The sequence below is a fragment of the Pyxicephalus adspersus genome, chromosome 4 (assembly GCF_032062135.1).
Source record: "Pyxicephalus adspersus chromosome 4, UCB_Pads_2.0, whole genome shotgun sequence".
NCBI lineage: Eukaryota > Metazoa > Chordata > Amphibia > Anura > Pyxicephalidae > Pyxicephalus > Pyxicephalus adspersus.
The window spans coordinates 109,534,046-109,556,190 of record NC_092861.1 but is presented as its reverse complement, the minus strand read 5'-3'; the positions used below and the strand labels follow the sequence as shown (position 1 = coordinate 109,556,190).

At 37.0% G+C, this 22,145-nt stretch overlaps 1 protein-coding gene across 1 annotated transcript in view; it reads left to right on the top strand.

The window, feature by feature from the left end:
• Positions 1 to 986: 986 nt before the first annotated feature.
• Positions 987 to 22,145, top strand: part of AKAP12 (A-kinase anchoring protein 12) — a gene marked incomplete at its 3' end in the record, with an annotated part of 80,575 nt that continues 59,416 nt past the window's right edge. Inside the window, 1 exon segment of the mRNA XM_072409271.1 lies at positions 987 to 1,376. Within this exon segment, the coding sequence (XP_072265372.1) occupies positions 1,257 to 1,376 (120 nt within the window).

Genomic DNA, 22,145 nt, shown 5'->3' with positions numbered 1-22,145 from the left:
GGCTCTTGGGTGCTCCTTCTGCACATGCCCGAGCACCCGAGCCCTTTCGTCAAAAGGGAAATAAATGCCGATCTCACGCATGTGCAGTGAGATCGGCAAGTTTTGTTCCCAAACTACGTCACCCAATCTTGCGCCTGGGTTAGGGGACACATTAAGAAGAACCTGGACGAAGAGGAGAAGATGGCGGCGCGTGGAGCACCGGCCCGAAGACGGATACTGGGATGAGGCAGTACCCAATGGAACAGACCTCTGGAATGATCAACTGCGCTTCGGGATTGAAGGTAAGTGTATTTTTTTTGTTTCGGCCATATTTGCCATAATGCATTATAATTAACAAGTAGGTTATAATGCACTTGTATTTATATTCATTGTTTATATATTATTATGAACTATTTACGTTGATAAAATTTTTAAAAATAACTTTTTAAAACAGTTTCTGTCCTAAAGATGTTTAAAACCCAAAACCTTCACCAGAGACATACAGATATACAACTTCAATGATAAACCTGTAGGATACAGCAATAGTATCTAGGGTAAAACAAAACAAGCAAATAAAAACAAAGGAATAAAGTAACATTTACATCACACTGGTACAATGTAGCAAAGTCATTGAGCATTGTAGTTTAGCATTAGATCAGGAAGGACTGGGATAAAGTTGTTTTTAAGTTTAAATATTTAGATGCCAAATTAATAATATATATAACTATGTAGAACAATACAGTAATAGCTCCAGACTAGTAATTGTACAGAAATGATAATAAAATGATATATATATATTTATATATAAACACACAGACATAACTGGGGTCTCTGCCCTTTATGATGCCTCTACATAATGCTATAAGGAATCTATTTGGGACAGCTCCCCTCCTCTGCCCTGTCCCCATTGCTTGTAAGCCTGTTTTGATACTGCAAGGCGTGTCTGATCCCAGACTCATGTGATGGAGAAAGAGAGAGGGAGGGGAAGACTAAAGGGAATAGAAGGAGAGGTTGTCATCTAAAAGAAAAAAGCCTGCACACACAGAAGAGTGTGTAAGATAGTTGGCTTAATCCTGCACTGGCTACAAAGCAATTTGCATTTTACAACTAGAGAAAGAAAGCTTCCAGGATCTGTTAATACCAGAAGCATAGGAGACAATTACTGAATTGTATTTACTCTCACTAGCTGAGCAGAATTCTGGAAATTCACTTGCAGGTGATAAAAGCCTCTGTACACTTTCTCACCTTGTTCTGTCCCCAAAGTCTTTGCCATCAGGATGGGAGCTGGCACTTCTGCAGAACAGGTAGCTGACAAGGAAGAACAAGCAGAACAAAGCAATGACCTGGAGCAACTGCAGCAGGATAGCCAGGCAGTGGAAGCAGCTGAGGATGTCAAGGTAAGATGCTTCTTATGCCATCATTAGTAAACTATTTAAGTGCTTTATATAGAAATCATGTGCTGTACTATATGACTTCATCCACTGCAGTGAGCTAAGACAGTACCTAGCAGGGGCTAGAATGTAGTCACTGCCACACCTGAAAACACTTTAAAACATTTTACTATGTATTCTATATAGAAATCATAGCTGTAATGAAGGCAATAGTAAGGTTTTATCCATACTTGCTAGTTCACTTACAAGCTGACATTCTTGTATAGAGTTCATGATAATTACAGTATACTTTTTGGCACAAGACAAAAGGAATAAAAAAAAAAATAGATGTGAATATAGTGTAACTGATAATGCTTTGACATGGAAAAGTACTTGTTTGCTGAAATCTAAAGTTTGCATTGTGTATTTACAATAATAAAGTACAGAAGAATGTGGGAACAGGAATCTGTAAACTGTTCCTTATAAAGCAAACATGAAATCAGGGATATTTTCATTTTGTGCATTCCTCAGATTGTATCAAGGAAAAACATCCCAGTGTGGCTCCTCTGTGCATGGGATCCCACAATGCCAACTGCGCAATGATAAGATCTGCAGTCATAAAATGAGTAATCATATTAGCCAGATCCCATGGAAGCAGGAAGCTGAGATCTAATAAAGACATACAGGAGTTCCTCAATAGGCATGGAAGGCATGATTTCTGGTAAAGCTTATTTGGCTGCTTAGTGCAGATGTAGCATGCAGCATTGTATTAGCACCATCTGCCAGCAAGCAGACACTCCTGGGGATTTTCTTCCACACCCTCAAGGTTAAAGCACGTGGATGGCAGATCAAAAAATTGGGGTTTGCTGGATCTGTGCTATATATTAGCAAATACATATTTAGATCTATTTTGTGACATTAGTTTTATAAGGTTCTAAAACTCTAAACATGAATAAATGTCTAAAAGTAGTGTGTTGTAAAAGTGCCCACTTTGCATCTGTTAATCATCCAAGGCATCTAAATCCTGGCTTTGTTAAAACCATTATTTGTGATTATAAATTACTCTCATTTTTAACCCATGACCATTTTTATTTGTTTCCTTTACTGTTTTGTCTATTACTGCAGTTGGTAAATTGTCACATTCCATTCTATATTTCCATTCCAATAACATGCAAGTAAACCCTTTGATATTTAAAGGAACTCACTGAAGGTATATTTAGTGTTTAGGTAATATTCACAGCATTTACCTGTCAAACAGTCATATGTGCAGCATCTGCTAAATAATGCATATATCACTGTATGGGATTGTGGATCGGTACCTGCAGTCTGCATGTAGAGAGTAAATCTGTAAAATGGAATATTGCCCATTTTCTTTAGCTGTGCCCTATACTGCATACTTCTACTGCAGCGATTTTGGCTTCTGTGTCTTTCAGGGTTATATTCTCATCTCCTCCTCCTTTTCCCACACCCTTCTCATGGCCATAGCACATGTCTCCACTGTGTACATATAGGATTTGATGGAAAGTGATTCTCCCTTTTCTATAATGAGGATAGAGGCTAATTGGAATGCAGAAGGGATTTTTACAAAGTTGTCTGTGTCTCTCCTCAAGGAATTGTCTGTGAAATGAGTAGTGAATCTGTAAAGTGACTGATGGATGCTGAGCTAGCACTCTGAAACTGCCAGCATAATAACGAGCATCTGTGAGCCAAGGTTAATGGATGAAAGATGGGATGGTAGGGTCTGTGTGTGCTTTAGCATTATTTCCATAAATATATTGATTCCAATCCATTAATCCTCAGCAAGTAAAGCACACTGCCCATTAAACATACATTCTGTAAAAAAAAGCAAGGTATATGCCCATGTTTCACGTACCATTCTATTATCAGATGTCTGTTCGTATTTGTTTGATGTATCTTTATCAATCAGCTAAGAGCCTTTAACATCATGCCATGTGGCTTTTGTACAAAGACTGCACTTAAAGCGTACCTAAACTCAGAATTTTCACTTTACATAAAAAGGTAGACAACTCTTTTATGTAAAGTAAAAAATTATGTTTGTTTTTTTATAAGTGCAACACTCTTTTTTAAAGGGTGCAGCACCCCCTGTCTAGGCGATCAAAAATAAATGGGAGCGCACAGTCTCCCAGAATACCTACGTCATGCATCCCGGGAGGCTCTTGGGTGCTCCCTTTGCGCATGCCCTAGCATCCCAGGCATGCGCAGAAGGAGCCCTATTGTCAGAAGGGAAAAAATTGACGATCTCACGCATGCACAGTGAGATTGGCAATTTTTTTCCCCATCTACGTCATCCGATCTTGCGCCTGGGTTGGGTGACGTAGGAAGGAGAACCCGTAAGAAGAGGAGAAGATGGCGGCGCCCGGAGCTCCGGCCCGAAGACGGAAGTTTAATTCCTCTTTAAGACTTCAGGTCCATATACCCACCCACAGTATCTGATGGAAATAGTAATGAATGCAGAATTAGATTATTGCATTTGCCAAGAATCCATTAGACTTCATGTGATGTGTTCAGAAGCTAACATGCCAAAATAGGAGTTTCCATTAAAATAGAACTCCAGATTTTCTTTTTTTTAACTTTTGCAGAAAGGTTGCAGAACAGCAAAAGGAAAGGAAAAGGCAATAAAAATTATTTCAGGGATCATGCCTGTTCACCACACACGATACGGTACTATTCTTTCTGAAAGGCCCCCCCAGTGCATTGAAGCATATCTCAATGCATGGAAACACACTACCATGCATTGTGGCATACTGCAATAAAAAATACAGGGTATTGCACATCATATTGGACAGAAATGCATCATGGTGGTCATGATGGTCATGAATTGGCATCATGGCTGACTCAGCAGTTATCACTTTTACCTTTGCAGCACTGGAGTCCTAGGTTTGAATCTTGGACAGGACACTTTTTGGAGGAAGTTTGTAGTTTCTCCCCATGTGGGTTTACTCAAGGCATTTCAGTTTCCTCCCACATCCCGGAGACATGCCATTAAGTATATTGGCCTTTGGCTGTGTTAATGATGTATGACTATGATAGGGACATTGGATTGTAAGCCTCTTTGACAGACATTTAGCGACATGACTATGGACTTTGCAAATGCTGCCTGATAAGTTGGCACTATATAAATACAAGTTATTAATAATTGTTAAGTAGCTAACAAGGTACAATGCTCTAAAACTTAGACCATTATTCAGGTTTGTGTTATTGTCTTCCCAGTTCCAGAACTTTTCCATCACTTCCTCTCCTGTCATCACCAGAACATTGTGAGCTGAATGTTCTGCTATCTCTCCCCGGAGTGCATTCCTGATATATTTCTTAGGAGAATCCAATAGGAAACAATTGACAAACTCACCAGGCCCTGTTAGAGTCTGTAACTGACTATAAGGAGACAGATCATACTGTACTCATTTAATGTGCACCAGATCAGGATATAACTCATAAAATAGATTCTATCCTTCTTCACTCATTTGGCCAGACCTGTGGCAAGAAAATAAAATTTATCAGCCCTTCACATGGCACTGACATAATCATAATAAACACAGGTTCTGTGTTCCGGAAGGGCTTCGTAAATTGTGTAGACTGTAAACTTGTGGTCTAGACATACCAGATACATTGTTATTGCTTCATGTGCCCAGCCTTATGTTCCTCCATAAAGTTGTACCCCAGTCAAGTATTTTATAGCCTTTCTTGAGCAGGTAGTTTAAGAACATTTATTTTTTCACAAATTACATCCAAACTATAAATGTTGGTATTTATTTGCTCCATTTTAGTGTGTAAAACTTACAAGGAGCAGTGCCAAGAGTGTAAACCCTGACTGAGACACACCAGCCCTCACTTACCTTCCTCCGCTGCCATGGCTAGCTGCCCAGTTATTCTTGTCCTCTGGGCCCATTTAGACCTCTGCCACCTATACCTGATACACATGCTTTTGTAACCTCTGATCAAAACTGCCACAGGAAGCCTTTAATTACCCTCTGAATCTGCCTGGCTCTGACAAATGACATAATCTACAGCAAGCAAGAGGAAGAGAATAAGAGACTTCCTATTCTGGCTTTGTTAACAGGTTACAGCAGCTGTAGTGTACCAGTTGTTGGCCCAGAGGTTGGGGCTTGGGCTATGGATTGACCCCATATTGGACAGTCCAATTCTAACCCTTCCTTATTCATTAAAAACAAATTAAAACCATTTGGTTGGAGTTCTGCTTTAGCAAACAAATAGAAAACAAATCATGAAGCAGTAGTGCTAATCGTGCAGCAAGATGTTGGCATTGAGAAATAAAGTATACCATTGAAAAAGGTCTGGAAAGCACTGTGGCCATTTTATTGTTAATGGTAGGGTACATATGACCTTCAATTTCACTTGTAGACTGTTAAGCTTCTGAATTTATCATTCTCACTAAGCCATAAGTTACTTTCTTTATATGTACTAAAGTCATTCTAGTGTTAAAGGTAAAAGACCAGTCTATTCAAAAGTCAGAATGATTTATTTTGACATTTGGATTCTGGAGCTGATTTGTGGGGAGACAGGATTTTGTAACCGATGCAGATGAGAAGTAAAGAAGAGTGGTTAGGAAGGGGTTAAAGTTTGCCCATTGCTGTCAGTGCTAAGATCTCTTTGGGGAAATCTGATCAATTCATATTAGACTTGCACAAGGCCAGTACAAGGGTGTCTTATTTTAGCTGCAGATTTTCTTTTTATTGTTTATGTTGTGCTCTAGTTTAATCAAGGGTGATGTCAGAAACTACATCATGGCGATATCACCACTGGAATCCCCAAGTGGTATAAGAAACCAAGAAATGAATCGGTCCAGGAGACCCATCCTATAACTAGGACTAACTCTTTAGGTTCTTTTTGTTCATGTAGTCAAATTGTATTCAAAACAAAACATTAAACACTGATGTGTAACATTCCTTTGTAACCGTCCTTGTGATTATACTCCATTGCTCTATTTTCTTTTTAGGGGAAAAAAACATATTTTCAATATCTCTTTCATTGACTATCCATTGATATAATGACCCTGATTCATGAAAGCTCTCCAAGGCTGGAGAGAATTCACTTTCATCAGTGAAGCTGGGTGATCCAGCAAACCTGGAATTGGTGGCTGTCTGCATTCGTTTTTTATCCTTTTTTTCACCTGGAGATCTTCCTAGTAAAGCACCTCCTGTCTTAGTATGACAACTTACATGGATTGTATTGTGTCTGTAGATAACCAGTGTTGTCATCCTATGCTGCTTCCTCCTGATGTGAAATACTGGAATACTCATATAGAGAGAGGTGTTCTGTAATCCATAGAGGAAAACTGAGCTGAGATACTAATAGCTTGTGATTTCAATGCAGTACAGATAGATCCCTTAAGAAGTAACTGTATCCAGACTTATTTCACCAAACGGATCCTTTTTCTTTGAATTAAACATCAATTTCAAGCAAATGATGAATTGTTTGTAACAATTCATGTGTGAATTGAGTGGCCAAAGTGTGTTCCACTAATCAAACAACAAAAGGTGCTGTACCAATGCTGCAATATGTGGATTAAATGCTGAATAGACTAGCGGCAGGCTTCAGGGCCACACACAGGCAATTGTGTCCAAATCTATTCACTTGTGTTTGGTGACCATGTAATTGGCTACAGTTCATGTGCAATGAACTCCAGAGTCTAACAACCTGCTAGGGCAGAATTACTTTAACAATAAAAATAAAAAAGACCAATATATACAGTATATATAAAGCAGAAAACAGACTCTGAATAGTCAGATTTAAAGTTGCTTGATGCATTACTTCACTAAAGAAAAGTCCCATGAGAGTATGGATTTCTATTCTGTCTCCATATTTTCCTCTTGCTGGGCCCCTTCTGCTGCTTATGCTATGGGCATGGAATGGAATGCCTCAGTACTACCAGATATGAATACACATTCCGTATGCATACTTTAAAGCCTGGGACCACTGTTTTTGAACGAAACGTGGAGATCTGTAAGCGTTTGATCACTAGGAAGCCAAAAAATAATACGTATGTCATATTGAAACAGTGCATAGTATTCATAGTTCCACTGAAAAATAGAATAAAAATAAGTACAAAAATACATACCTGTGAATGAAGTACAGGTTTGTGCAGATGATAATAGTTTTGAATGTTTAGTAACCACAAGGGAAGAATGATTGTGTTACCACTAACAAAAACTAGACAGACCGAATCCCACTGTTGAAAAACATAAGAGATCCCCTAAAAAAGCCACATCCATAATTAGTATAGAAATGAACAAGAGAACAAAAGAACAAGGGAGTTAATAAAAAATATGGGACATTCTTAGGGCAGCATTTATCAATTTTGTTTAAATATCGAAATTTTATTTAAAGTAATATTAGGATAACATCAAGAAACAACAATGAGAATTCTTCTTAACCACCTGGGCGTTACACTGATTTCTAGATTTCTGTTCCAAAAGCATTACACTGTTACTAACTTACAGAAATATGTCCGAACAGGGTTCTAGTAGATATCATGAATATAAAAAATGTTTGAAACACACAATCATGTAAAAAAAAAAAAAAATTACTTTTAATAAAATTAAATAAAAGACACAAAAATCAGCTTAAACAAGAATACATAAATAAATGAAAAATACTGAAAATGCAATATTTTGGTATACTGTATAATAATATATTTTTCTAAAAGACCTCCCTAGTGTCTGTCACATACCTATAGACAAAACCACATAAATATGTTTTCTATTATTTTGTATTGGATTGGATACAGGAGTTCAATCCAATACAAAATGTGTTTGAATGAGTTTCAATTTGAATTTCCCGCACACGCGCCGACGTCATCGCCGAGGGACACGCACATGCTACGGACGGAGAAGAAGAAGCCGGCCGGCTTCTTCTTCTCCGCCGGCCGGCTTCTTCTTCTCAGAGAAGGCACCCGACGCTGGAGGACGACGCTGGAGATCGACGCTGGAGGAGGACGCTGGAACACGACACTAGATGATCGCAGCGGGACCAGGTAAGTGATCGATAAACCCGAACTTTTGGGGTCGGGGTTTATGGTAATTGTAAATTTTTTTAACCCGAACCAAGGTCGGGTTTATCGCTAGGGTGGTTAATAGTGGTTCATTGATGTTTACACAAATATTATTGTATGTATCCGTTTTTATCCTACAATGTATACAATACAATTCATTACTGATGAAGCAGCCTAAACTCTGTGAAACGTGTCGGTTAAAAAATTATTGCCCTCCTTGTGAAATTTTTGCATACGATATACTGCAAGAGGGATGATGTAATTTAACATAAAAGTGAAAGGGTCAGAAAACAAAGCTTTGTACTATGACTATGAACATTATTGTATGCTTTTTTTTGTTGTTTCTTGATGTTATCCTAATATTGCTTTGAATAACAAAATTTTGATAAAACAAAAAAAAAAATTTAAAACAAAATTGATAAATGCTGCCCCAAGAAAGTCCCACTTTTTCAACTCTTGTTCACTGTTCTTTTCTACACTCAATTCCATTTCTTTGTACCCAGCACAACATTGAAACTTGAATTGTAAGCTTTATTGAGCAGGATCCTCTCCTCTTCCTCTTTCATTGTTTCTGCATTATGCAGAGTTGTCATTTGCAACCCCTATTTATTCAACAGCAATACTTAATATGATAGTGCTTTATAAATAAAGGATAATAATATTTATTATAATAATTGCTTATTGTAACACAGAGCCTCTAAGCTGCTACAAAGTGAGACTTTTTTAAGTAGCGCTATTTATGTGGTTCCAAAATTTCCATGCATAAGCTTTTAACATGATAAAAAGACGTCATCTCTAATCCAGTCTTTTAAGCCCTTGAATAGTTGGTGTCATTGTTGGCCATATGTGAAGCATCCTGACAACAACAGATCAAAAAAAAAAAAAAAGGCAAGTGGATTAGGAGAATTTAGCTCTGTGTTACAAGTAGTTGCCTGTTTGTTGAATACAGTGCAAAGCACCTCAGTATGTATACTGAGATCTCCTGCATTGTTCACACAAGTGATGCTTGGATAGCCCTTAGATAAATGTGTACACCTACTGGAATTTGACAGGTCAAAGTACAGGGGATCATACTGTGGAAGGGCACTTTAAAGAATAAAAACTTTCTTGTGAGCTATAATTACACCCAGACACAATGTCTATGTACCATTTAATCACAATAAAATGTACTGCATAACAGTAGTTTTTTAAAGATATCTTTGATTAAACTGAGGAGTTTGTATACTAGCCAGTGTAATATTGCTACTGAACTTTAAAAATCAATATAAAAGAATTCTTTTTTGCTACCAACCTAATTTATCAGCTACTGTAACCATGGAAAACTCAAGTTCCTTTTGAAATAAACATGGTATTCTTTTGCTACTTTTGTTAACTACGTTGCCCTTTGAATATCCTGCACACTTTAGCTTTTTGGGAATGTAGGTATAAGTCCGGGGTTAAAAACATCAATGTCCTCACTTAACACAAGTCTTCCTAACATTATTTAAAATATTACTTTCTGCATATGTAAGATTTGTTTAGAAACAACACTTATACTTTGTAGATAGTCAAGATTTACAGTCTACCATAAACCCTTCACCTTTTATTGTTTTTTTTTTTTTTTACTGGATTCCCAGACTTTCAATCATTAGTTTGTCTTGGGAAAAAATAAGAATGTAACCAACGTGTTCAGAGATTGCGCAGAGATTCTCTCTCTATAACTGGCCTTCATGTCTAAAAGCATTAAAAGGAAAAAGCATTTTGTTCTTTTGTTTATAGCCACCACTGTATTCTCCTTTTCATGAATTAAATTCATAAAGAACAAGGCTATGGCTATGTACTGTGGTCAGATCTGTCTTGCTAGATTGCCACATAATAAAATAAATTAAAACTAAATTATAAAAAGGTTGAATCCAATGTCCCAGTCACTCTCCCAACTTCTCCCAATTAACCCGGTCAATGTGTTTGCACAGTTTGTTTAATAAATGCTGCTTTGACACTAAAAACTGTGTAATAGTTGAATGTGGGTGCCTGGGTGCAACTAACCACACAGTTAAGTTTGAAAGTCAATCTTTCACCTCCTTTGAGAATGTTTCCCATTAGCACATTATTATTATTATTATTATACAGTATTTATATAGCCGCATCATATTACGCAGCGATGTACAAAGTCCATAGTTGTGTCACTAACTTTCCCTCAAAGGAGCTCACAATCTAATATCCCTACCATAGTCATATGTCCTCAATGTAGTCTAAGGTCAGTTTTTGGAGGGAATCCAATAATCTCACTGCATGTTTTTGGGTTTTAGCAAAACAGCACATGTGAATCCCTCTTTGTGATGTTTCCTCCCCTAACAATTCGAGCTCTGCTGTACAGTGACTGCAAAAGACCAATACCAATTATTAAGATTTGAGAATTCATTTTGTTTACTGAAACAAATGTACTATAGTAGAACAAAAGTTCCACTTTTACAAATGTTTGATCAGGCAGGTCCTTATTGCAGAAAGGGGCAGGCGATGTGACTTTTGCAATAACGTGGTTTACCTACCTGATCACTCCAGGTTTCTTGAACTGCGCATCATCATCATCAGTGAATCCAGGCTTCCTTTGTGTGTGCCACTGATGGATAAACTCCTGTGCCCTAAAATGTCCAAAGATCCTCTCCGGGAGGAAGAAGAGAAGGAAGATGGTGGCGTCCTACAATGAAACGCAGATAGGTGAGTTGCGCGTGTGTAGTTCGGCTTTAATACAGGGATGCAATTATTTGTGTATTTTATAAAAAAAAACCCATGTTGCAAAGAACTTTCCTTTCCTCCTTCCTTAGCCCCATTGTGTGCCCCATTTATGGAATCTAAGTTCCTTCTGTCTGGGTCATTTTCCATTCAAATTGTAATGCCTGCAGCATAAAAAGGCCTTATTTCAGCTAGGCATTGTTTTTTATGTGTTTTATTTACAGACATCAGACCAAGAAATCTCTGTCTTCTGACAGCTATTACAGCTGCTGCTCTCTCTGCCCTTTCCTAATACTTTGTAACCTTTACAAACACACATAAAAAGCTTAACTATGGAAACCGAGCTTCCTGTTGCAAATGATTGTGGATTAGAGACCAAGAGAATGTAAGTACACAAAACAACTCCACTGAGCCACAGGAAGTTGCCATTTAGAATGTTATTATTTCCTAATTAGCTGGAGCTTCAAAACTGTGAAAACTGCATTTGCCAGCATTTAACTATGATGTGGCCAAGCTTTCTATGTAAACAACAAAATACACAGTGCTTTTATAAATCAGCTGAAGTGAATTATGTGTATTATAATTATATATTTTATGCAGAAAAGGTTTTAATTAAAATAAGTGATGCAGTGTGGATGACAGAACATTTTATTATGAAGTGGGAATATGTTGTTAGGTTGCAAAAATAAATACAAGTTTGTTTATAGATATAACATCATAATAGTGATGAAATAGGACTAACTTTTCATAAACCCATTGAAAGTACAACTCCAGCCTGACTTTTTAGAATGTTTTATTGAGAAATTTGTGGAGGTTGAAGATTTCTTATTCCTTTTTTTGCAGATTAATTGGTAGAAAGGGAAGTTTTCGAAGAGGCAAATAGTATACCATTAAAAAAAAGCAGAATTTTTTCGATTGAACTCCAGCCTTACTTTAAAGCTAGGTACACACGTGCAATAATTGTCGTTAGAAAACGAACGACTAACGACAGATCAACGATTATGCACGATAATTTTGAACGATCGTATTGTGCACAATTATGTACATGATGTAATGATAGGATCGTTCAAATATAATCCACCAATACTGTACACACACTAGATATGATTGTTTGAACATTGTAGAAATAGTTTGAAAGGAGAAAGCGTACTGCAGAACCATCCACCATCACTGAACGACCGTACACACAATAGATTGTGAACAATCGTCATCCAATCAGATCTCCCAGGATGGTCGTTCGTTTCCAGTGACAATCCTCCATCATCGGCATGGTTGTGCATTTTTTTTGTTAACGATTATCGGACGAATGGTCCTTAGTTGTTCGCTTCCAAAAATAATTGTGTGTACGCAGCCTTAGTCTTAAACAGTTGTATAGCCCTTCTTGGATCACTTTTGGTACAGAAATCTAGACCTCAGTGTAACGCTTAGGTGGTTAATGTATCATCCGCTTGTGTACTATGTACACACGTCAGCTAATTCTCACCCCAGAATAACAGTCATGCTCGTCTCAGGTGAAAATCTGAAATGTGTACAGCAGTCCCCTGTTTTTTACGTCAATGTGTACAAAATATGCAGTTGAAATGACCACGTTCCTTATCGGATGTACCTATCACCCTGTATGCTGTGTTTACGAGATGTTTTGCTGTATAAGCCTGGTTGTCTTTGCATGTGAAAATGTTCAATAAAAATTCAGTTTAAAAAAAAAAAAAGAAATGACCACGTTCCTTTTATTCCCTTACCGCCATTAAAACTAGAACGCATGTAAAAAAGGTTAAGAGAAAAGAGTTTTTTTTTAAATAGGTAATATTAGGTAATACAGTAATACAGTTGTACTTAAAAACAAATCTAATGTTACAAACAAAAGCCTTTGTACAAAGAAGTCATTGAACTTTCACCCCTTCTGCTACCTATCCCAACAACCTCCAGAGTGAAAGGAAAAAGCTAACTGAAGTTTATTCAGAAACTGACACTTCCAGAAGTATTGATTTCCTGCACCCCACTGCATTCTGGCTGTTTTGGCCAGGTTGTCATTGGTTGTCATTAAATGTAATAAATAGTAATAAAGCAAAACCTCAATAACTATTGTTTCCTATAGTCACCTATTAGATGGATGAGCTTGTTTTTTCTGTTTTTTTTTTTTGATGAGGGTGATTGGTTGGATACATACTTGGATATAATTAAAACCATACCTAAGAAATTGAAATAAGAAAATTGAAAAGAAATGAGAAATAAACAAATATGTTGCAGCTTCATTCTTCCGAATGTATAAAGCTGGTTGGAAAATAAGCAATTCTGACTAGTTGCAGAGGCAACACAGAAAACTCTTTTTTCAGATACTTTCAGTTGTGAGGCTTGTTATAACAATACACCATGGAGGTAGCACTGGATGGGGTATATACTTTGTAGTGTAATTTTAGAAGAGAACTAAAAACAGCTTATTTATTGCAGTCTCATGGGTGAGCTGTGATTATTTGGAGGTCCATCAAAACGAAACACGTAAGATTGATTCCCATGTCAGCGCTGCTTTAAAATATGTTCCAATAAAAAAGACTGATGTCCAAAGAATATCTAGAGACATGCGGTTCTCGGCAGTCAGTGGGGTACCTTTCATTGATTATATACGTTATTTACTATTTTTCGACAGTGGCATGATAGTTTACCCAAAGCAAATGTACGGAAACCCGTACATTTTCAATATTTAATAACAGGTGAAGCATTTTGTTGTATGAAGCAAGCTGCACTGGATATTTTCTATATTAAGGCTAACTTTTAGGCTTTATTCACTCAGGTCTATGTCCAAAAGTGTTTTAAGCCTTGATTTATGGTCTGCATTTCTGTTGTCTTCCAAACCCACCTAGACAAAAGGCCTACCGGGAAGAGAATTTTTTTTAAGGTCGATCTATATATAATCACTATTATACATAAACTTGATGTTATCCTGTCACACGTAGTATGGTTAAGGCCTGTCACATGTGATCTCTGTTCCGATTTTGTCAGAATTCCTGCAAGCTGATCATTTTAGGGATTTCGATCTGTATGCAAATTGGAACTTTGGGATGAGAAGGGACGGAGATGGTAGAGGGAGAGAGGTCTGCGCTGTTTGCAATCCATCAGTAATAAGCTAGGCAGGGCTGAAGAATTCATAGCTAAAAATATATTGTGTTTTTATGTTGTGCATCAAGTGTTATATTTCTTTACTTCTACATTTAAAGGGCCAAATCATGGAGAAATGTGCAAATACTGCAGATATGCACTAAATATGTTTTTTTTTTGGGGGGTTAACAAATGCAGCCTGAATGCTGTAAACTACTATCATTCTGATATAGTTATAGTTACATAAGTCCATCAAGTTCATCCACAAGGGAAATAAACATATCCATTCATTTTATTAGTTTAGTTGCCCTTCTCTGCACTCTTTCCAATTCCACAATGTCCTTTTTGTGAACTGGTTCCCAAAACTGGACTGCATATTCCAGATGAGGTCTGACCAATGCTTTATACAGGGACAGGATAATGTCTCCATCTCTGCAGTCTATTCCTCTTTTCATACAAGAAGGTACTTTACCAGCTTTAGATATTGCAGCTTGGCATTGCATGCTATTATTAGGTCTATGATCTACCAGAACCCCAGATTGTTCTCCATTCTCCATATTCTCCGTTTTTTTCCATTTCTGACTCTCCCAAATGTGTTCCCCCTAGCACAGCATAAATTAAAGCTATTTTGATTCTGTGCATTTTTACCAACCTGGCTGGTGGGATTATTAAAGCTCTGTGGAGAAAATAGACTATCATGGCAGAACCTGGGTGTTCCAGCAAAACTAGAAAAAATCTGGTCCAGAACTGAAAACATTTGCCAGCTAATACCAAATGATTTTTAAGAAATAATTCCAGGTTTGCTGGATCACCCAGGTTTTTCCATTATATCTATATTGTCCCATCTTGGAGGGCTTTAACAAATCAGGCCCAGTGTTTTACAGGTGCCCCATTTTAAAGTCTGTCCTAAAGATTGAAAAATACCTACAGTTTGTAAACATTGTTTCATTACGTTCTAAATTAATTCTTTGAGGTTCTGGGAAGCTTCAAATATGTGTGTGACGCATTCCTGTAGCAGCATGTGGTCAGATTGTTCCACAATGAATGTTATTTATTATCACAAAATCAAAAGCAGTAATCTGTTCTGGCTAATATCCTGGTTTGTCTTTATTTATATATTTAGAAAGTGTGCTATTAACCTATAAATTACTTCTATGCATAGCATAGTGATACTGTTCTATAAACACTCTTAATAAAAAAATATATGGTATTATAGTTTGAAGTGTTCTATGACAGCGGTCGCCAACCTTTCGGACCTTTACGGACCACTAAATTCATAATTTAAGATAACAAGATAAATACATTTGTAAAATAATGATCAGAGAACTTCCATTTTATTAATATGAAATGCATCTATTAAATATACCAACATTATAAATGCTTATGTAATCATAACAAAATCTTTTAGGCATGTTTAATTGTAATAAAATTGTTAAAGTTAGTTTAATTATTTTAAAATAAATGAAACTTATGTAAGTATTACACATTTTTAGAGTGATATTTGTTTCTGCTTGTAATAAGTTTATGGATTTTTGGCTCCAATGATGTTACTGCAAGACGGAGAGCAGTTTTTGTCTCTAACAGAGACTGGTACTGAGTTTTAATTGCTGTGGCAGATGAAAATGTCTTTTTTTCAAATTTTTCTGCGGATCACCAGTGCTCCACAGACTACTGGTTGGCAACCGCTGTTCTACGATATTTTTTTAATTCGGGGACCCTATTGCAAAAACAATAATGTCCACAACAATCTTGCTATAAGAATATATAAACATTTTTCATGCAGGTTAAGCACCTGTGAAAACCTCCTTTTTTAAAGGGCCAGAATTTTGCAAGTAAAAAAATGTAATTACTTTTTTGTGCTTTTACCTGGAATTATTTAAGAAGGTGACTGGTAGCCTTTCAATTGGATTATATATGATAAAAAATAAAAAATGTCTGTTCTTTCTTGTATGTTAGTGATTTGTGAAAGCATAAAAGTTAACACATAATAACATATATTGTGTTAATAGTGTATATTGTGGTCTGTGGTGAACAGGAAATACAGTCTCTACCCTAAAAAGTACTACAAAGTAATGTGGCATGCTGGGTTTCATGTTGCACACTTTTACTCAATGGAATCGCTGCTTCTCTTTTTTCAATTACAATCAAAGAGTCCACTGTGTGGGAAGTCTATTAGTCTCTTTAGGCCACCTGAGAGCTTGAACTAAAATCTTTCTGGGAAATAAAGGCTCTAGATTCCAAGCCATTTGTGCTTTGGCTTCTAAAAAAAATCCACTTCTCATGGGTAAAGAAAAATGTCAAGAATGCCCATGTGTATAAGGCTTTCAGCCATTGTTAGTGAAGTGCTGCCTTAATAAACTCAAGTCCTAAGCCTTGGTACTCTACCTTAGAAAACTATAAGGCATAGCTTCTGAAAATGGACACGGCAAATAGACGCTGAATATTTATTTAAAGGAGTAGTAGAATGGGGCGTGGGCCACACAATATAATTATTATGGTATGATTGACAACCTTGCTTACATAAACCACACACACAAAGCTAACCTTCTCTGAACATACCTTAAACATTGAAAAAAAATGAATCAACAACTAGAAATTATTGAGAAATTACACACTGTTGGTCAGGACTATGTAACACACAGCATAACATGTACACACATAAAATGTAACAATCAGGACAATGCAACATAGTGCAAAGTGCAGCTTGTAGGACTAATAATATGGCCCCATACATTGCTGACCACCAGTGCCCCAATGTCAGTTGTTGGGTTTTATTCTTTGATCTTAATGTTCTTCTTTGATCCTAATCCAGGCCTGGTGCCTACCTACAATGGCAGAAACAGTACTTGGCCCAAATTTTATAACACAAGAGGAAGAAAGTTAGTTCAACTGGTGATTGTAGTGCTTCATGTAAGGGAGACTCTATTACTTTAACACAATACCACATGACATGCTGCAGCCAGACTCATCCATCCTGCCCTCCGCTCCTCTTTCGCTGCATCTCTTTGTAGTTCTCTCCATTGGCTTCCATTTCACCTTAGAATCATATTTAAGCTCCTGTGCTTTGCCTTCAAATCCCTCCACAGTTATTGCTCCACTTACATTTCTGACCTGGTAAAAAAATACTCCCCCTGCCGCTCTCTCCGCTCCTCCAATGATCTACTAATGACTTCCTCACTCATAACCTCATCACACGCACAGATACAAGACTTCTCTAGAGCTGCCCCGACTCTCTGGAATGGTCTTCCTCGTCCTATTCGGCTTGCTCCTAACTTTCTGCTCATTTAAAAGAGCGCTCAAAACCCATTTTTTTAAACTTGCCTACCCGTCTTCTTCTGACTTTTGAAAACATCACCACTTATCACCACTACATATCTCCCATCCTATTGTGTGTAAATTCCCCCACCTACTAGATTGTAAGCTCTTCGGGGCAGGGTCCTCTCCTCCTGTATCACTGTCTGTATTAGTCTGTCATTTGCAATCCCTATTTAATGTACAGTGCTGCGTAATATGTTGGCGCTATATAAATCCTGTTTATTAATAATTTAATAATAATGACATTTTATTTCTGCATAGACACTAATTAGTGTGATGGACCTTCTTGTATTGAAAATCTGAAGACACCGTTTAATCACTTGATAAACACAACTGTAAAGATAAATATAACTGGTAACATATGAGGACCAATGTTACATATTGAAATGTAATTCATTAGTTTGCCAACTAGAGATAATTTGTAAGATAAATAGGCCACTGATATGCAGAAGAAGTAAAACATGTCTGGAAGATGCATTCTGAAGTTCCTTTTACAACATGCTTTGAACCAGGATTATTCCTGGGTGACTCCATCTCTCTGTTAACGTTTAAGCTAGAAGTCCCAATAAGGAAGCCATTTATCGTATGGGGACCAAAAAAATGAGAATGCTGAACCTCACTTTTTTAAATTTTAAATCCTAACTAAACCCAACAAAACCATGACAGATATATAAAGCATTTATCTTAATCAGTGTAATATAATACATAATAATTTTGTCATTTAAATTTACTAATTCAAAAACCTATTTAGCCCAATTTATTAAAGCTGGAGTGGAGAAGATAATCATATGTCAATGAGAATTAGTCATTGAGAATTACCTATGTGTCAAGGAAATGGTAAACTGCTGTAAATTTTAGGTAAATCTTTAATAATGACTTTTTTATATTACAGCACCATTATTGTTACTACCATTAAGGACATTCACGGTTATGTTTTGTCCAATGGCATACAACTCTAGTCCCTCATGGCCAAGATCCACAGAAAAAGTTATTATTTTTCTAACAACAGTGACCCTTTAAGTGACCCTTAAAGAATCTCTGGTTTTTAAAGTTTTTAGTTTTTGTAAGTGTTTGTAACTCCTAACAACGAACTTCTCTTTTCTCCCTTTTGGTTTGTTAAATATATACTTGGAAGTATTTTGTTAGATACAAAAAGTGTATACACAACCATGAATACTGATGTAAAAAAAGCATGGGTCATACACCCTTTCCACTACTATTACATTACAGGGGATCTCCCTGAGCCAAATGTCAGCAAATGGAAATATTATACAGCTGCTCTTCTACAGTTCAAATTATTGCACCCCATGGGGGTTGGATTCATATTTACTGTTATCCCTCAGTTGAGCTGCCAGTGAATGGGAACTTGTTAACTGACGTAACAATGACAAGAGTAATCTGAAAATTAAATCCCAGCTACACCCAATAGTGTCCTTATAATATAAACTTGGCAAAACAAATCCATTATTCTTAAATATGCAGGATGTATGGACAGCATAAAATGCAATTAAATATGTAGACCTAAAGCCATTACATTATTTATGTACTAAGCCAATAAGTATTTTCATAACTAGTATTTTCTTTTCTTGTGACCTAAAGAAGTCCACTGAGGGACTTTCCTAAAGACACAAGGTAAACAGTATTTGGGAGTAATATCATCCTTTTGTGGAACATCAATAATTTTGAGGTTTGCGGTTTCTTCGGGTCAGAAAAAGATGGTAAAGCATAACGATTTACATGTATTTTACATCAGACCAGAACTGGTATGCAGATCTTGCTGTACACTGATCCCTGAGCACTGTGTTAAAGTATAAGGGTCAGATACTGCCTGGCAGCTATGTTCCAGAAGGAATTCAGAAATGGCAACCTCTCATATTTCATTATTAGGCCACTTATAAAGCAGCAGACATGCCACTTAGTGCTAAAGAATAATTATAAACACAACTTTTATAAGAAATAAACTACTTTCCCTAAAAGAGTAAGAAAGCTTAGTTTCAAAGCTTAGAGCTAGGCAACTTACTGTGTTTTGGTTTCCTCCACATAATCCAGTTTTCTACTCCCAGGGCCATTCTAGTAACTTCTATGGTATATGAAATTGGAACTAACGCCCGTCAACTTACCTATCTATGTTCCATCACAGAGTGCCACCATTCTTCCTCTTCTAGTTCCTCTTCCAAGAAATGATGTTCAGCCATATTGATTGGCTATACCAGAATGACATAACTTCCGCACACACACAAACGATTCATTCACCCTTGGCACGTGCAGAGGATGCCAAGATTGTCCAGATTCCCTGGATGGAAAAGCTGAAGTTGCACTAGTGCTTTGTGACCAGAAACCCAGAGCTTTGGCAGTTAATGCACTTTATGCAATAATAGCCTGCCTGATCAGGCATTTGTAAAAGTGGAACTTTATTTCCTCTCTAAGTTTTATTGTTTAGTCAAGTTTGTTCAGTAGCATGTCAGGTATTTGTTCTCATCAAGGAACTTTCCTTTCTGTCTTTTCTCCTGGATAGAAAGGAAGAAGATGCATTAAGACTGAGGATAACAACGTAAAAACATTTTCTGTTAAAGGGCCCCCAACTTTTTTCCAATTTATAACAGGTTCTGCTAGTTCATGAATATTATCGCCTCATTAGTTTTTGCAATGTGTTCATTTGTGCAATGTGTACCATCTCTCATTTTTGAGCATTTCAGGACACCCATCTCTCCACCCTGTATAAAAATGACCCTATCTCTGAGTAGCCCATACTTCCTTCACCCATATGCAGAAAATCATGGGGAACATGTATGTATGTAATAATACTCATAGCTACTTTTTCAAGTACCTGGAAGATTCAGCTGTCAAATCTAACTTTAGCTCATTACAAACACCAGGGACAGAAGTCAGAAGAGGTGATAAGTGCAGCAATCAAAACTGGTCGGAAGGGGATTAGTGGTTCTGATAATGGGCTCAGGAGGACATGTAGGGGGAACAAAAGAGTCCCAAATGTTAGCTCCTTTTCTCTAGCACACCCAGGAGGCCCCAACAGTGTTTTTAGATTGACCCCCTTCTGGTAGTCAAATTAGGCCAGTTTTCATGTGGCACCATGGTGCTCTGTCTTACAGAGGTGTTGGATTTAATTACCAGCCCAGAACTGTTTTCAGATTGTCTTCCTCTACTCAAATTAGGGACAACCATTTAGGGTAGAATATCTCTTAACTTCCTTTCAGCGAAATCTATACATAAACCAGTACAAAATATCCACTTTTACAGAATTAGGGAACCGCATGGAACTTACCAAATTTTGCAGGTAACTAAAAATGTATGAAATGTCTTGGAAGACAAGCAAAACTGTTCCTACACCATATGCAAGTAGTAATTTGGAGGATATATTATGCAAAACAATAGGCAAACTATTTTGCAAATTTGATAATCTGCTAGTAGAAATTTTTGTTGGAGGTCCTGACAATTACCAAAAGACAAGGGTTCATATACTTTTTCTATCAGACTATGAATGTTTTATAAAGACAAGAAAGTAATTACAAAAGGGTTAACAAAAATGAGTGAACAAGCTGATATTATTGGGGCTCTTTACTGGAAAGTTTTCTAAAAGAAATGTTTATTGACATTTCCGAAGAAAAAGTTTATTATCTTACAAACCAACTAAATAAACTAACTAGAAAAGTACAGTAAAAATGTTTTAGTTGTTAGGTTTATATATTTGCTGGTAGACATTCTGTCTGCTGGGAGGTGGAAAAGTGTAAGACATCTATCTGCCACTCAGATATGCGCTGGCTGCCACAACTTTTGCGTCATTAAGTGTGGATAAAACAAAGCCAAGTGCTGGCGTGACTGAACACTAAGACTGTGGGAGAAGACATTTTTTTTCTCCCTACAGATGTCATATTGCTGATTGACATTCAAAATGAATTGCAAAATAACCCTGGTGCGCAGAAGTAATTGTATTGTTAAAGAGTCCTAATTAAAATAAATGGCTTACAATGAGAATATACAAGCTGCAGCCATCTTCCATTGGGAAACTCTGTTAGGTTAAACTATAATAACTGGAGCAAAAATAAAGCGTTTGTTACATTTACTGAATTCATGGTTAGTTTATTAATTTATTCATAGTGAATGACTTTGAAATACACCCCCCCCCCAAGCGTGGTCCTTCTTCTGACCCCGCTCAGGGGCGCACCGGTCATAGTCGCGGACCACTAGTGGTTCCGCAGACCACTGGTTGGCGACCGCTGCTCTAGTAATTTGGTGAATGTCAGATTCATTGCTTTATATATAGACCCCTTTGTGTGTCCATTTTTAACCTCTAGCTAGCACATCATAGGGATTTGATCCTAAGTATACACCGAATTCTAGAAAAATGCATTTGTACTTTTGTGTGTCCCTTTATTGAGACACAGGCTTTAGGTAGATAATATCACAGGGAATGTTTATTTCAAATTAGGCAGAGTCACAGGAAAGCATTCTGTCCCAGCACAGATACATTTTTACAACAGCACAGATTACATTTTAGGACATCATAAATATCTCATTCCTAACTGTCATCTTGGTTTCTGGCCATGGTTGTGCAACAAGCTGTATTTTATTAAAGTCTTGCATTCAAAAGACTGCAAAAATACAAAGACTTTTTTTTTTTTTTAAAGCTT